The sequence below is a fragment of the Myotis daubentonii genome, chromosome 4 (genome assembly GCF_963259705.1).
Source record: "Myotis daubentonii chromosome 4, mMyoDau2.1, whole genome shotgun sequence".
NCBI lineage: Eukaryota > Metazoa > Chordata > Mammalia > Chiroptera > Vespertilionidae > Myotis > Myotis daubentonii.
In genome coordinates this window covers 63522498-63538340 of record NC_081843.1, presented here as the reverse complement: position 1 = coordinate 63538340, position 15843 = coordinate 63522498, and the positions used below count along the sequence as shown (strand labels likewise).

Below are 15843 nucleotides of genomic sequence, written 5' to 3'. Positions count from 1 at the left end.
CCCCTAACCACTCTGCCTGATCGCCCCTAACTGTTCACCTGCCTGCCTGATCACCCCTAACCGCCTCTGCCTCGGCTCTTGCCACTGCAGCTTCGTCAGGAAGGATGTACAGAATGACAAACGTCCGGAAGGTCGTTTGGCTGTCTGGTCTAATTAGCATATTATGCTTTTATTATTATAGATCATACAGTATTTAGTCTGAATTGGAAAGGCTTACATTAGAAGTGCTTCAGGGCCATTACAGGATACTGAGCTAAAGATACCCAGACAATTTAGAACACTAGGAATGACCTATTAGACAGGTACTATGGCAAGGAAAACTCTTGAAAGTAAAGTGGCTAAGGGGAAGGTGTTTCATAAATTCTGAAACTGCAGATCTACAGTCAGGGTACCTTTTGAAAATGTGATTAAGTTGTCATCACTATCTTTAAAGAAAATGAACATATATTGTACAAATACACTATTCTGCTTATACTCTAAAGGGGCCCAGTGTCTTCAGGTTAAAAATACCTGCCTTGTCTAAAGAAAACAAGATAAAAGGAACACTTGACAAGGAAACATTTTCAGAATGGCGGTGAAATACTATGAAGCAAGTGGTCGGAATTTATGCTTTTAATTGAGGGAGGGGGCAATCTGGCAACTTTGAAGACTTTGGACTGTTGTTTGGCATCTGCCTCTACTAACTATTCCACTGAAAAAGTTGTCACTAAAGATACCAGTGGCACAGCTGTTAGTGAAATGATATATCTTACTTGAGAGATGTTACTTGATCTCTGTACATTTGACACTGTTAACCACCAACACCACACTTGGTTTTCTTCCAACTCCAAGGGTGGTTCTTTCTCATTTTTGAGGGATCTTATTATCAATCTTCAATCTCTGAAAAGTATGAAATTTTTAAATATCAAGGTTTCCCCAAGGTCTAGCCTTTTCTCTTTCAAGAGCACCAGTGATGGAAAATCTCATTTTAAATGATGTAAAGGCTGATCAGTGACTCATAAGTACCTGCCTAAACCAAGACACAGCAGCTGTGAGTGGTGCAGCTGTACAGGTGCTGAGGCAGACCCTGGGTAGACAGACCCTGGGAGCCGTTACCATTTCTCCAAATCTGCAGGGGCTGCAGAATTCAAGGAGCAGCCTGGCCCACAGCCTCCTAACAGCATTTAGGAGCTGGATGTTCACAGCTCAATTGCAGTCATTCATCCTGGCAGTAAGCACTGCCTGACCCTCTACAGAAACATCTCCCTTCCTAGGCTTTCCAGAGGGCTGTCTAGGCAAAGGAAGGAATGTGGTTGGTGCTGTGTGACTTTTAGTAGGATAGCCCAAAGGTAAGTGATTAATCACCTATTTTTTTTTTGAAATCTTTTTTTTTTAAAATATATTTTATTGAGTTTTTACAGAGAGGAAAGGAGAGAGATAGAGAGTTAGAAACATCGATGAGAGAGAAACATCGACCAGCTGCCTCCTGCACACTCCCCACTGGGGATGTGCCTGCAACCAAGGTACATGCCCTTGACCGGAATCGAACCTGGGACCTTTTAGTCCGCAGGCCGACGCTCTATCCACTGAGCCAAACCGGTTTCGGCATTTAATCACCTATTAAATCTAGGGCCAACCAATTGAGGTTTAGCTCCATCTTCACTAACCTCTCTTTCTTCAGACACTGAGAACAACAACAACAAAAATTACATACACTGAAATAAATCAGAAAAACTAGAAAAAATAAAAAAGCTTGTTCTTTGAAATTACCTATGGATGACTTCTTTGTAAGACTGATTAAGAAAGAAAAACTGACAAGACTAGTAAGCAAAAAGAACATACACTCAGATATAACATATAGTAATAGATAAGTTATAAAACAATAATTATCACATGCAGTGATATGGCACCAGATGTGGGAAAACACAGAGTCTGAATGGTATTTGTTTGGCATATGATGACCAGAACTGACCGGTGTAGAGGTAGAAAGCCAGAAAAGACCAATTTTATAGAAGAGGTTCAAAAAGCAACTTATGATGTACCATCATAAAAGCCACAAGAGAATGTGTATCACCTATCACAAATATAATCTAAAAAGCCTATGAGCTCAAGCCCTGGCCAATTTTGCTCAGTGATTAGAGCATCAGCCCATAGATCAAAGGATCTTGGGTTTGATCCCCGGTCAAGGACACTTACCTAGGTTGCAGATTTGATCTCCAGCCCCCAATTGGGGTGTGTGCCAGAGGCAACCAGTCGATGTCTCTCTCTCCCCATCCTTCCACTTTTTCTCTAAATATCAATGGAAAAAATATCCTTGGGTGAGAATAAATTTTTTTTAAAAAAAGCCTTAAGAGGTTTTTTAGAAAGAAAGGGAAATTCCCAGGGAATAAACCAAATGGAGCTCAAAAGCAGAGAATTACGCCGGAGCTGAGCCAATGCGGTCCAGTTTGCCAATCTCAGTAACTAAGGGGTCTAAAATACAATGACAGTGGCAGGACAGGAGCTAAACCTGTTGGACTACATAAGGTGGAGATGTGAATTGAGACCCCCACTTTAAGCTGGGGCACTCTAAAGAAAAGGTGAACTATAAAAATACCGCATCTTTCAAGAAGGAGAGAACAAGCAACATGCGTGTTTCTTTAAGGACTCCAGGTAGGCTCTGTGTACCCCTCTATTCCTTCCTCAAACCTTCCCCTGAAGGGAACTAATATCCTGGACTCTGTGTCTGAGTGTACACGAAGCTTTACTTGTTCTGATAAAAGTGGTATACTGAAAGTCTACTGTGCCTTGAGTTTTTCACTCATTATTGTGTATAAAAACTAAACCCTGTTTACTAATAACCACAAGGAATGAGACACAATTAACATTCAATTAATAAAAAAAGAAACAAAATATCCGAACCATCTATGTATTGTAATGTATTTTAAAACCAATGCTAGGTAAAAACAAAAGGAAAAACACAAAGCAGAATAAACTTCAATTTCCATTCCTAAGTTTTTAAAAATTACTCCCACCCTATGACCCCTTCCTACATATGGATTCTTAGCTTCTTTCGACAGTGAACCAGAACTAATGCTGAAGCCCCGACGGGAGCGCCAGGGATGTTTCCCAGCACGGCTCTCCCCAGAAGGGCAGGCCCTCAGTTGGAAAGCCTGGGGGCGCCCGGAGTGGTGCTGGGGGCAGAGAGGAGGGCGCCTCCCTCAGGGAAAGGGGCTGAGGAGTACAAGGGTGTAAAGTAAGGTCCCCCATAGCTGGGGGGACCAAAACGGAGCCCGGATGCTAGGGGAAAGCATACTGTTCCCCCTGGGAAAGGAGGCCTGGCAACCCCCACCTCCTCCGGTGGACAGAAATCATTAGTTGGCAGACCGCCCATCTTGCTCCGGTTATAGAACCAAACTTGGACCAGGTCCTTCCGCAGCCGAAGCTGCCCAGCGATGCGGCTCATTTGCTGGGCTGTGGGTTTCGGGCACTGCAGGAAGAATTGCTCCAGGTTGTTTCCGATGCGCCTCTCCCTGCTTGCCCGTCTCCACTTCTGAGCCTGGTGCAGGATCATCTCCATTCTGCATAAGCCCAGAAGGTTCTTGGTATCCACTTCCTCCAGCCACTTTCTCAGCAACGGGCGCAGCTTCCACCTGTTGGCGAGGCTGAGCTGCTGGGCCTCGAAGCGGCAGATGGTCGTCTGGCTAAGCACCTTTCCAAAAAGAGCGCCCACAGCGAACCCCACGTCGGCCTGCGAGTACCCAAGGGTCATCCTCCTCTCTCTCAGCTCCTTGGCCAGCTGTTCCATCTCTTTCTCCACGGCCGAGAGGTCCTCGGGCAGCGCCAACCTCGGGATGTACCGCAGCGCGCTGAGAGGCCCACGGAGAGTGCCTTCTGAAGGGCTCTGCAGCCAGGCCCCCGCCTCGCCAGCTCCGACCAGGGCCTCGCAGGGCACCACCTCGCCCCGCAATCTGTATGACGGGGGATTCAGGGGCACCGCCCACACCTCAGGGCTCGGGGAGATTCCCATCTGGACACCCGGCCTGACCATCAAACTGCCAGGGGCCGCATGGGCACTTAACCAAATTGGAGTGTCAATACCCACTGGCATTGGCCCTCTGGGCCCGCCCCCACCACCAACTGGCTGAGGGGACAAGTGGGAGGGCTTGCGCTCCGCCATGGAGTAAAACCGCAGCCCACGCAGGAAGTCTGGTAGGAACTGGTGGCTCTCGAGGCTTCACAACAGCCACCTACCTGCCTTGCCCTCGAGCCCCGCCCCCCAGAGGGTGGAGATGGCAGTGCAGGCAAGAGAAACAGGCCAAGGGTGTGTTCCGTGGTGGGGAAATCCAATAGACGCACCGGTTAAGTCTTAGGGTCTCCAAGGTTAAGGAAATGCGTCCTCTACCCTGAACTTTACTTCCAACTCCCTCCCTGAGCTTTGCACCTCCAAGCTGCCTGGGATTCCTTAGTCACTGCCTCCATCCTACCCCTGAAGGGACCTAGGTATTTACTTACAGCCCTTCAGAACTCGGGTATCTAATTCCTTTCCTCCACATGATTTGAACGACCCCATTTGGCTTCACAAACGTTTGTTAAACGTCTAGATGCCAGGTATTGCTGGGACTGGCCTTCAGTTCATTAGCTGTCCCCTCATGCTGCCTTTATGGTCACAGCACTGCCAATAGTCTCTCCTTTGCACACGTCCATGCCCTGTGTCCCAAGAAACCTAAACATCGCTGCCTGACTTTCCAGTTAACATTAATTTGCTGTCAGATTCTACCCCTCACCCCCACACTTTGCCAGATTCCACTCTCTCACGGGGCCAAGTTCTCAACTAATTCCATGTTTCTCCCACCAGCCCTTAAAGTCCTTTGCACCTCATCCTACTTCGGCTTCCAGGTTCAGAATTCCTGCCTATAATGGAGACCTATGTGCTTCATCTCCCTTCCCCTCTGGAGGCAGGTCTCGGACTGGCCTTACCAGCTCTTCCCCACTGACTGCTCCCTGCAATACCTGACTCACCAACACCAGGTTCCCCTCATCCTGGCTCCTTGCACATCAGAGACCCAAGAATCTTAGAATATTTTCCCCTCCACTATGTCTGCAGCTCAGGCACCCAGTCTTAGGGCATGGGTGGAAAAAGCCAATGAGGGATGGGGAAGAGAAGAAAAACATCAAGTTCAAAGCTCCTAAGAGGACAGTGACCTGGGCTGGACAATCCCGTTCACTCTCCAATTCAAGCATGATGTGTTTCTGCCACCACGTCCACTGAAATTGGTCTTCTAGAAATCATTGGTGACATTCCAACTGTCAAATCTGATGGCTTTAAAAAAAATCTGTATCCCACTATACTTCTGTGTAGTATCGGACAATGCTGACTACTCTTCTTGCTCCTTCTCCTTTTTAAATTTCCATGAAATGCCAAATCTGTATTTCAGACTTGACTTTTAATGTCCAGTTCTGTATTTCCCAGTGCCCCAAATAAAATTCATTATCTGCACTTCTACACCTGCTTTCCTCCAAGGCTCCCTAAGCTGGTTAATGGCATCATCATTGAAGCTTAAACCTAGGAGTGGTTCTTGACCTTGCCTATACTTTGTAGGGAATCAAATTTTACTTTAATAGGTCTTCTAAAACATCTGAACTCTAGCCTCATCTTACTGTTTTAATTTAGGCCACATTACCGGCCGGTAGCTATGATGCACACCGACCACCAGGGGGCAGAGGCTCAACGCAGGAGCTGCCCCCTGGTGGTCAGTGCGCTCCCACAGCCAACCTCCCACAGCTAGCCAACCTCCCATGGTCCCTCCCCAGGTTGGCAGGCCCAATTGGAACTAGGCAAGATGGCCCCAATTGGCCCCGATCACCGTCCAGGCTGAAGGACCCCACCTGTGCACGAATTCGTGCATCAGGCCTCTAGTAACATCATAATTAACTTCCTCTGCACCTCCTTTCAACTTTATCTTGCATACCGCTGTTAGAGTAATTTGCCAAAACCCAGACCAAACCTGACCAAATGAAAATCTAACCATGTCATTTTCCTCTTAAATTTTTTTTCAAAATCTAGCCCCTCTTCCCCCAGGCCACAATATCAACAATGAAACTCCTGAGTGTGGAACACGTGGCTTTTCACCATTTGGCCCCTCCCTTTTGTCCTCCTTTCTTCTCTCCATGCCTCCCTCTGCCAATTCTTTCCCAGCTTCAACTACCAAACACCTCCAACTCCCTGCGCCCCACCTAACTGCGTGCTCAGTGAGACTATCCCACTTTGCACTAAAGATGCCATGCTTTCATGATTATTACATCTTATTTATGCTGTTCCTTCTGTCTGACATGACTTCCCCCTGCTTCATGGTCTCAATCTCTCATGTCATTCGGGCTTCTGATCGAATGTCATCTCATTAGACACACTCTCTAAAACAGCATCTATCACTCCCTGTTTCCTTCAGTATCCTTTATTTTTTATTTTATTTTTTGCATTAGCAGTATTACCATCTAATACATAATTGTTTGTCTATATGTTTATTGTCTGTTTCCCTGCTGCCAAGAGAGCAGGGACTATGCCTAGTTCACTGCTGTCTACAGTGCTTACAACTGTGCTTGGCTCACAGAAGGTGCTCAGTAAACATTTGCTGAACAAATGAAGCATCATGTATTTCTAGTCACCTTTAAGATACAGGTTAGAGGTCACCGTATGATAAAGCCTTCCCCCAGGCAGTTAGTTACTGCTTTTGTGGTTCTCCCTTTGACATATGTTTTCATTATAACATTTATCTGAAATTATTTATTTTATGTCTCCATCTTTCCAACTAGAGTGTGAAGTACTTAAGGGCCTTATTATAAAGCCTGGAACATAATAGAAACCTGACTGATATACTGTCCAATAAAGATTTGCTTAATGAATGAATGAGTTTTCATCTTTACAATTCTGAAAGTAAATCACATTTAGCTCCAGTTTAACCATGAGAAACTTGACCTTCCCATCCTTTCTCTCCTGTACCAGAATAAGGTCCTTAAACACCTCTTTCAAGATGGGGGGCTAGCACCATGAGACTAAATTCAACAGCTCTACAGGTAATGAGGTTGTGGATATGGCTGTGTATGTGATGATTTGTTTGTTGTCTGCATCTCTACTGCAATTACAGTCAGAACGTGTGTGGCCAAGAGCAGGGCCCTTGTCTGTCTGGTTCACTGTGAAATCCTCAGCACCTGGAACTACATCTGGCACAGAGTGGGAAGCCAGTTTAATGTTAAATAAATGAATCTCTGCAGTGTTAATGGTGAAAAGATCTCCATATTTCTTTGTGATAAGTTTCAAGATGATGGTCTATGAAAAATAATTTACAATATATAAAATTTCGCTTAAGAATAATTTTGCTCATATGTACTCTTTCCAGGTCTACCTACATACTATTTTTTTTTTCCAAACTTACAAAGCAACTAGAATGAACAGAATGAAAGATCACAAAGAGGAGAACAGAGAGCAACTGTATAAATTAAGGCCCACATATGGAAACCAGCCCCTTTGCAAAAAAGCTCCACAGAGAAAAAGCTCAGTTGTCTAAAGCAACAGTTTACTAAAAATATTTTTAGTGAATTGGACAAAAGTTCAACTGAACTTGAGGAAAGCTTATTATATTAACTGAGCTGAAACTTAGTAGCTAAAACCATTTACTAATTTAAAAAATAAGGCTATATTGACTTGAAGTGTTTTAAAATTAACTTGGATGCTCTTAATTAAGGTTTTCTCTGTACTTGGTCAGATTTCATCTGCCAAGGTGCCTATCTCCTGGTTTATGCATATGTGCTGTCACAAGTAAAAGCCCATACTCTTAAGGGAAGTCTTGACATCTCCTTAAAAGTATATTTAATGGGCTATGGAAATGGAGTGATCTGGGAAAAAAGGCAGGAACACATTTGGTTGGAACAGAAATAGAGTTCAGGGGAAGGCAGGTGATGGGGATGCCCCAGACAACCAGCACTGTATGGGCTGTGGTACTTGAAAAGCTAATCCATCACCTTCAACAAATACGGAGGCCTCTCAGTAAGTGATTAGATTACAATGTAAGAAAGCAGCTCAGTCTTATCCATAGGGAATTAAGAAGTAAGGATAAGAATCACAGGATCCCAGGCCCCATATATTTAGAATCTAAATGGAGAGTAAAGAAACTGTCAGAAAGCAGGATGGCTACACTTGCACAAGGAAAAGTTAACAGTTTCTATTATTAGGATCCTGGAATTAAAAGAAGTTAACTTGTAAGCAGAAATGCACCAAGTGTTAGTATATGCATTATTAGGCTCTCCCTAACTATCCTTTATTCCAAGACGGCATGAGCAACTGCCAAGATCCACTAACGGTTAAGAAGCAGGGAATAGTGGAGGCTGGGTTAATAACAAGCATCCTTGTAGGGCTTGGCTCAAGTCTCCTCTCTTTGGCAAGCTCTGCCCATATTCTTAGGACCACAGTGATCTCTGACCCCTTTGAACTCCCCGCCTTTCCACTCAGATACCCTGGCTGCCCTAAACAGTTAGCTGCAGCTTCATGTTTTAGCTCTCTATGTAGGAAATATGGAACCTCGCAAACAGACATTACAGATATGATTTATTTTGTAGTCATGTAAAAACGTGCTAATGCACATGCTATCTTCAATGCTCTTAGCATAGCAAGTGTATAAAACACCTGATGTGAGGGAAGTCTGGCTTTGACTTACTCCATCATGCTGATCAATTATCTCATTGGTTTGGAAGGTAATCTTTGCTTCCTCATTTCTCCAAAAGCATCTCTCCCAGAGTTGCTCATGCTCCAGATAAAGGACTTAAGAATATATGTGAATTAATTTTTGTACAAGGGGACAAGCTATAGTCCAGCTTCATTCTTTTGCATGTGGCTTTCCAATTCTCCCAGCATTATTTATTAAAGAGGCGTTCTTTCTCCATTGTGTGTTTTTGGCTCCTTTGTCAAGAAGATGTACTACATATACACAATGGAATACTACTCAGCCATAAGAAAAGATGAAATGCTGCCATTTGTGACAACATGGACAGACCTTGAGAGTATTATGCTAAGTGAAATAAGTCAGTTAGAAAAAGCTAAGAACCATATGATTTCACTTGCATGTGGGATATAAAACTGAAACTCGCCCTTCCCCTCCCCCTCCCCCACTCCTACCTCAGGGGCATTACCACAGGCTTCCTCACGCCCAAGCTCAGTCTAAGGCCTTACTTTGCCTCTATGACTTGTTTCTAAGCCCACTTCTCCTAGGAACTGCTTCTTCCACGTCCGTGGTTTTATACGTAAATGTTCTCTTGTAGTTGGAGTCTTGGCTCTGAATTCTTTTGGAGCCAGCATCCAACCACTGAGGTTGCTGAACCCAGGTCCGGACTGACCCCATGGGTTTAACACCCAATGGCCCCCCTTGGCCCCCACCCCAGTTCTACCTACACTAGGATTCTACTTATTCTCCCCTCTCCACTGCTTCCGCCTCCTTCCCTCTTCTCAACTGAATTTGTAATGTTTAAGAAAAAAGAAAAGAAAAGAAAAAAAACCCTGAAACTCACAGACACAGACAGACAACAGCACGGTGGTTACCAGAGGAAAAGGGGTGAAGGGCAGTAAAGGATAAAGGGGGCCAAATATATGGTGACGGAAGGTGAACTGACTTTACACGATGCAGTAACAGGTCATGTATCAGAAAAATGTATACCTGAAATGTATATGACCCGAAGAACCAATGTCATCCCAATAAATTTAATTAAAAAAAGAATATATGTGAAGTTTCATTTTACATATATGTGAAATATGTCTCCAAACACACACACACACACACACACACACACACACACACACACACACACACACACACCATAAGAGCCCAACTTTTTTAATGTGATTAACTCAACAGAGCAGACCAGATGTAAGAACGGTGTAAAAGTTAGAGAGGGTGATGGTGTTAATTTTACAGTTCCCCCCACTCTGCAGAGGCCCTAGAACAGGGGTGGGCAAACTTTTTGACTCGAGGGCCACAATGGGTTCTTAAACTGGACCAGAGGGCCGGAACAAAAGCATGGATGGAGTGTTTGTGTGAACTAATGTAAATTCAAAGTAAACATCGTTACATAAAAGGGTATGGTCTTTTTTTTTTTTTAGTTTTATTCATTTCAAATGGCCTGCAGGCAGTAGTTTGCCCACGGCTGCCCTAGAAACTCAGCACTGACACCAAAGGGCAGGTGTAGGTCCTTAAGAACCACATTAATCAAGGGGCAAAACAGAAGGCAAAGGCAGGAGACAAGATCCAGAGACCGGCCACTGGGAAGTCCCTCTCTGAGTCTAAGAAGCAAAATCAGGAATTCAGTAAAACTGTGGCAGCTGAGTACAGAAGAGTGACACTTTCCACCTCTCAGTGAGACAGTTAGCACCACACATTACAACAATTTAGTTCACTAAAACTACTTCAAAACAACTGAAGTAATTAAACTATCAATCCTTTGTGTGGATTTTTAAGTAGAAAACAGTGTAAGACAAAGTGAGACATCAAAGACATGTTATGCAGTTAAGAAAAAATGACACCCGAAGGTAAATTACATACAACAAGAACATTAAAGTTGTAATAACACAAAAAAAGAGTTAATCAAGTCAATGTAGCCATTAAACAGAGTAATTTATTGCTCTATGAGATAACTCACAAGGTAAATAAAAATTAACACTGTTCTGCTGAGGTGATAACAGGAGCAGGAGCCAAAGGACAGTGATACCACATGCTTTTATTCTTACAAAATATATAGAGAAAAGTTAGAATGTTGCCAATGTAGAATTTCCTTGATTTTCTTAATTTTAGATAAAGACTGAAGAACTTTTAAAAGCAAGAGAAACAGAGACACTAGTATCTTTTTTAAGAGGAAAAAAAAACTTTCTGCTGTTATTCTTCTTGTCATTTTACTCATATATGATACAACAACATAGACCACAAAGAGATTTAGAGTATATAGAAAAAAAATCTTCCCTTTTATTTTATACATCTGTGATATTCATGAGCTATGAACTTCTGGTGCTGTGAAGTAATATTAAATATAAAAACCCCATGGCTTCACCAGAAGTGAAGAATTTAAGTATCTGCATAAGGCAGGAAGAGCAGTTGAGTTGAGTAGGGGTGGGTTGAAAGGCACTATGGTGATGAGTCAGGTATATTCACAGATAGACAAAGTTTAAAGCAGCGGTTATCAACCTGTGGGTCGCGACCCCTTCGGGGGTTGAACAACCCTTTCACAGGGGTCGCCTAAGACCATCGGAAAACACATATATAATTACATATTGTTTTTGTGATTAATCACTATGCTTTAATTATGTTCAATTTGTAACAATGAAATTGGGGGTCACCACAACATGAGGAACTGTATGAAAGGGTCACGGCATTAGGAAGGTTGAGAACCGCTGGTTTAAAGGTTCTTGTTATGCCAGGCAAGATTTAAAGACATGGCTTAGGTGACTTTGCCCTGAAGTCACCTAAAAGCTTTATGGATGTTCTTGCACTGATTACTGCAATCGGGGCGCACTTCTACATTTGAATCTGTGCTTCGCTTCCACTGTAGAGCAGGAGATGCACAACTGCTTTAACATGAAAATTTTCTATCATGCTGCACAGTAAAATACACTTAACAGTACTGAAAGCTTATGACTAATACAACCAGTAATTCAGGATGTAGCATGGGCTCAGAGAAGTGAATGAAAAGTAGACTAAAATTTCTGTTTACAGGAGATAACCCTTTTAGATACTGAGAGAATTAATTTTTGTTAACTAGATTTCCAATTAATTGAGTTTGGTGCCATTATATTATAAGTTTTGGGCCTCTGTGAATTCCCCTGGAATCTCCTTTAGACACTATGAACTGAAGCAAGAGAAACAGAGATGCTAGTATCTTTTTTGGGAAAAACAAACAAAAAAAGAACACATTCAGTAACATGACATGCAGTAATGACCATGAAAAATTCAAGAGGCAGTAGCAGACTTAAAATGACAAGTTCCAATACAGTAACTTCATCTAAATATGTAGATTAAAAACTCCATGTAGCATTTTAAACCTGACAAAGCCCTTGGCTTTCGACAATGAGGCAATAAATTAGCTGATAAAATGGAATTCTCTTTCAAAGTCACATCACTATGATTCTCAAGGTCTTAAAGACATGCAACCAGGCTATCAGCTTCTCTTCTGAGTAACACTCATGCCCAAATCCACATTTATGTGCCTAGAATCCATGTAGCCCCCAGTAGCTGCTCTTCATTCTATGTGTGTGCAAATAACATCAGACAGATGAAGGTTTCCTCTTCTGAAAGCCTCAGAACTTTAGGAAGCAATTGTAACAAACAAATTGTCAATGGAAAACTGAAACCAAGATTTCAATTATCATTATTTATTTAATGTGAGGTTTACTAACTATTTTCTGAATATTTGACTATACATTCACATGGTTCAAGAAGTACACCAGGGTATATAGTGAAAATATGCATTATTTATTTTCATTTTGTTGCCTATCATAGCATTAATGTGGTCAACTTCCAGCTAGAATTTGACATTTTGCTCACATAGAATTTCTTGTAATAATTTAAATTCAAGGAAAACATTTGTCTTTTAAGACTGACAGAAATGTAGATGAAACATAAAGGAAGAAGCCAATGAATTTAAAGAAGTTTCTCATAAGAATATGTGATAGGGAGGTGTCATTTTGAAAGGAAGGCAATGTACTAAGGAACTGACAGGCGTTGTGGGAGAAGAGGGAAGAATAGGACAGTAGCAGGAAGAAGAATGAAAGGAAAAGAGTCAGTGCTGAATTTAAGTAGGTTTAAGAGAATGAGAAATTAGGGAGGAGACTGAAGAATAGAAAAACTGAGAAGTTTAAGTACTATACTTCTTCTGTAGAAGATACACTGGGAGGCTCCAAGAGTTACTCTATAATGAGACATCACTAGAATCAGGACTTGCATAATATAGAAAATACAAAGACAGAAGCAGGAGAGAAATGATAGAAAGTTTCCTCAAATATTGAAAAGTAACAAACAATTTCTCTAAAACTATATATAGTAGTCGACTGGCTGGATAAAATAACTACCATGCGTTGCTTTGCATAGAAGTGTGGGACTATAGAAATGACTGTACAAGCTGAAACCAATAATGTAATAATAGTAATCAATGGGAAAAACTATGGTTGTTCTGTGGTCTTTATTTTTTTGCCAAAAGATTATCAATTCCTTTACTGTCAGCAAAAAATAAATAGGAAAATGATAAAAAAGTAAAAATAGTTGTATTCAGTACACCACAATTTAAAACTTAGAAACATTGAGAATTAAGATACTTTATTTTCTTTTTTCAGTTTTTTTAAAATTTATTTTTAACTAGTGGCCCGGTGCATGAAATTTGTGCATGGGGCAGGGGTGTGTGTGCCCCTCAGCCCGGCCTGCACCCTCTCCAATCTGGGACCCCTTGGGGGATGTCCGACTGCTGGTTTGGGCCCAATCCCACAATCTGGGACATCCTCTCGCAATCTAATACCGCTGGCTCCTAACCGCTCACCTGCCTGCCTACCTGATTGCCCCTAACCACTCCCAGCCTGCTTGCCCCTAACTGCCCTCCCTTGCCAGCCTGCTCGCTCCCAACTGCCTCCCCACCGCCAGCCTGATCACCCGCAATGCCCCCCGGCCAGCCTCCTCACCCCCAACTGCCCCCCCGTCAGCCTGATCGCCCCCAACTGCCCCCCACCACTGGCCTGATAGCCTCTAACTGTGCCACCTTGCCAGCCTGCTTGCTCCCAACTGCCCTCCCCATCGGCCTGATTGCCCCCAACTGCTCCCCGCTGCCGGCCTGCTCACTCCCAACTGCCCCCCCTGCCAGCCTGATCACCCTTAACTGCCCCCCACTTAGCCGGCCTGCTCGCCCCCAACTGCCTCCCCCTGCTGGCCTTCTCACCCCCAACTGCCATCCCCTCCTGGCCTGATAGCTCCTAACCACCTCTGCCTTGGCCCCGCCACCATGGCTTTGTCCGGAAGGTCTCCTGGTCTAATTAACATATTACCCTTTTATTAGTATAGACTAGGGGCCCGGTGCACGAAATTCGTGCACTGGGTGTGTGTGGGGGGGAGTGTCCCTCAGCCCAGCCTGCCCCCTCTCACATACTGGGAGCCCTCAGGCGTTGACCCCCATCACCCTCGATCGCAGGATCGGCCCCTTGCCCAGGCCTGACGCCTCCGCCAGAGGTGTCAGGCTTGGACAGGGGACCCCCATCTCCCCCTGATCACTGGCTCTGGCCCCCGCCCAGGCCTGAGGCCTCTGGCCCAGGAATCATGCCTGGGCAGGGGACCCCCATCTCCCTCTGATCGCTTGCTCCACCCCCCGCCCAAGCCTGATGCCTCTGACCCAGGCTTCAGGCCTTGGCAAGGGGACCATCATATCCCCCCAATCCCCGGCTCCGCCCCCCACCCAGGCCTGATGCCTCGGCCAGAGGAGTTGACCCTCATCACCCTCCGATCACCAATCACCGGATCGGCCCCTTGACCAGGCCTGAGGCCTCTGGCTGAGGCGTCCGGCCGGGCAGCGGGGACCCGCAGCTGCAGCAGCCCCGCGATCGTGGGCTCTGCTTTAGGCCCAGGCAAGGGACCCCTAGCTCCCAGGACTGCCAGCTTCGACCGTGCCCAGCTCCCATCGCTGGCTCCACCCCTACTTCCTGCCATCACTGGCCAGGGCGGCAAAGGCGCCTGATTCTCCGATCATGGCTGGGGGGCAGGGCAAAGGCGGCCCCAGGGCCGCCTTTGCCCTGCCCCCCAGCTCTTAGCTCCCCCCTGGGTTTCCAATCACTGTCAGTGGCAGGGGGCTTCTTCCTGCTTTCCCTTTCGCCTCCCTGCATTGTGCCTACATATGCAAATTAGCTGCCATCTTGTTGTCAGTTAACTGTCAATCATAGTTGGCAGTTAACTGCCAATCATAGTTGGCAGTTAATTTGCATATAGCCCTGATTAGCCAATGAAAAGGGTATCGTCGTACGCCAATTACCATTTTTCTCTTTTATTAGATAGGATTATAGTTGACATACAATATTATATTAGTTTCATGTATACAACATAGTGATCCAACATTTATATACCTTATGAAGTGGTCACTACGGTAACTCTAGTAACTATCTGTTATCAAAGAGTTATTACAATATTATTGACAATATTCCTTATGCTGCAAATTACATCTCCATGACTTATTTTATAACTGGAAATTTGTACTTCTTCATCCCCCTTCCTTTTCCAGTAATTTAATTTATTTTTTAAAATTTATTGTTGAAAATATTACAGATGTTCCCCTTTGTTTCTCCCATTGAGCCCCCACTCCCCACTCCAAACCCCTCCCCAGGCCTTCACCCCACTATTATCTATGTCCGTGGTTACTTTATTTCTTTATAAAATCTTATTAAGAGTAGTTTTAACAGTGCTTGCCTTCTTGTCATATAACTTATGATACAGTTCAAGCAAATCTTTTCTATGCCTTGGCAAATTATCATACTCCTAAGTCAGAGCAGCTTCCAACATTTTATCCTTTACACTTCCAATGTCATGAAATATCTCAGAGTTCATTTGATGTGAAGTGTTTTTGTTTGTTTTGCTAGTGTCATTTCCTCTGGGACATCTTCATCTTTTTCGTCACAAACACTTTCTAATTTCATTTCCAGCATTTCATTTCTTTCCTGCACTTTTATCTTTGTTGGCCAAGTCTCTCTTTTGATCATCCATTTTGTAAAATGGAAGTTAGTGCTATCTGTGTATGAATTGAATATCAGATATACAGTGGTAAGTCAGCGACAGACTTTGACAGAAGTGCTGACTGGCCACTGTTCATAATGTGCCATCTACCATT

General features: G+C 44.0%; 2 protein-coding genes across 9 annotated transcripts in view; both read right to left on the bottom strand.

Moving 5' to 3' along the window:
* Positions 1 to 15843, bottom strand: part of ARB2A (ARB2 cotranscriptional regulator A) — a 381447-nt gene that overhangs the window by 95059 nt on the left and 270545 nt on the right. The window contains exon 11 of one of the 8 annotated variants that reach the window (XM_059694109.1): positions 851 to 879. The exons of the other annotated variants lie outside the window; for them this stretch is intronic. Within the exon in view, the coding sequence (XP_059550092.1) occupies positions 866 to 879 (14 nt within the window). The 3' untranslated portion in view covers positions 851 to 865. Of the gene's footprint in view, positions 1 to 850; positions 880 to 15843 lie in introns of those variants that run through there. 8 annotated transcript variants of the gene reach the window in all.
* POU5F2 (POU domain class 5, transcription factor 2) lies at positions 3035 to 7474 on the bottom strand. The gene has a single exon (XM_059694099.1). It carries the CDS (start codon positions 4136 to 4138, stop codon positions 3119 to 3121), a length of 1020 nt encoding a protein of 339 aa, XP_059550082.1. The 5' UTR covers positions 4139 to 7474; the 3' UTR covers positions 3035 to 3118.

Excerpts from the sequence above, each read along its gene's own strand:
- POU5F2 (XM_059694099.1), bottom strand. The coding sequence starts at position 4,138 with ATGGCGGAGCGCAAGCCCTCCCACTTGTCCCCTCAGCCAGTTGGTGGT.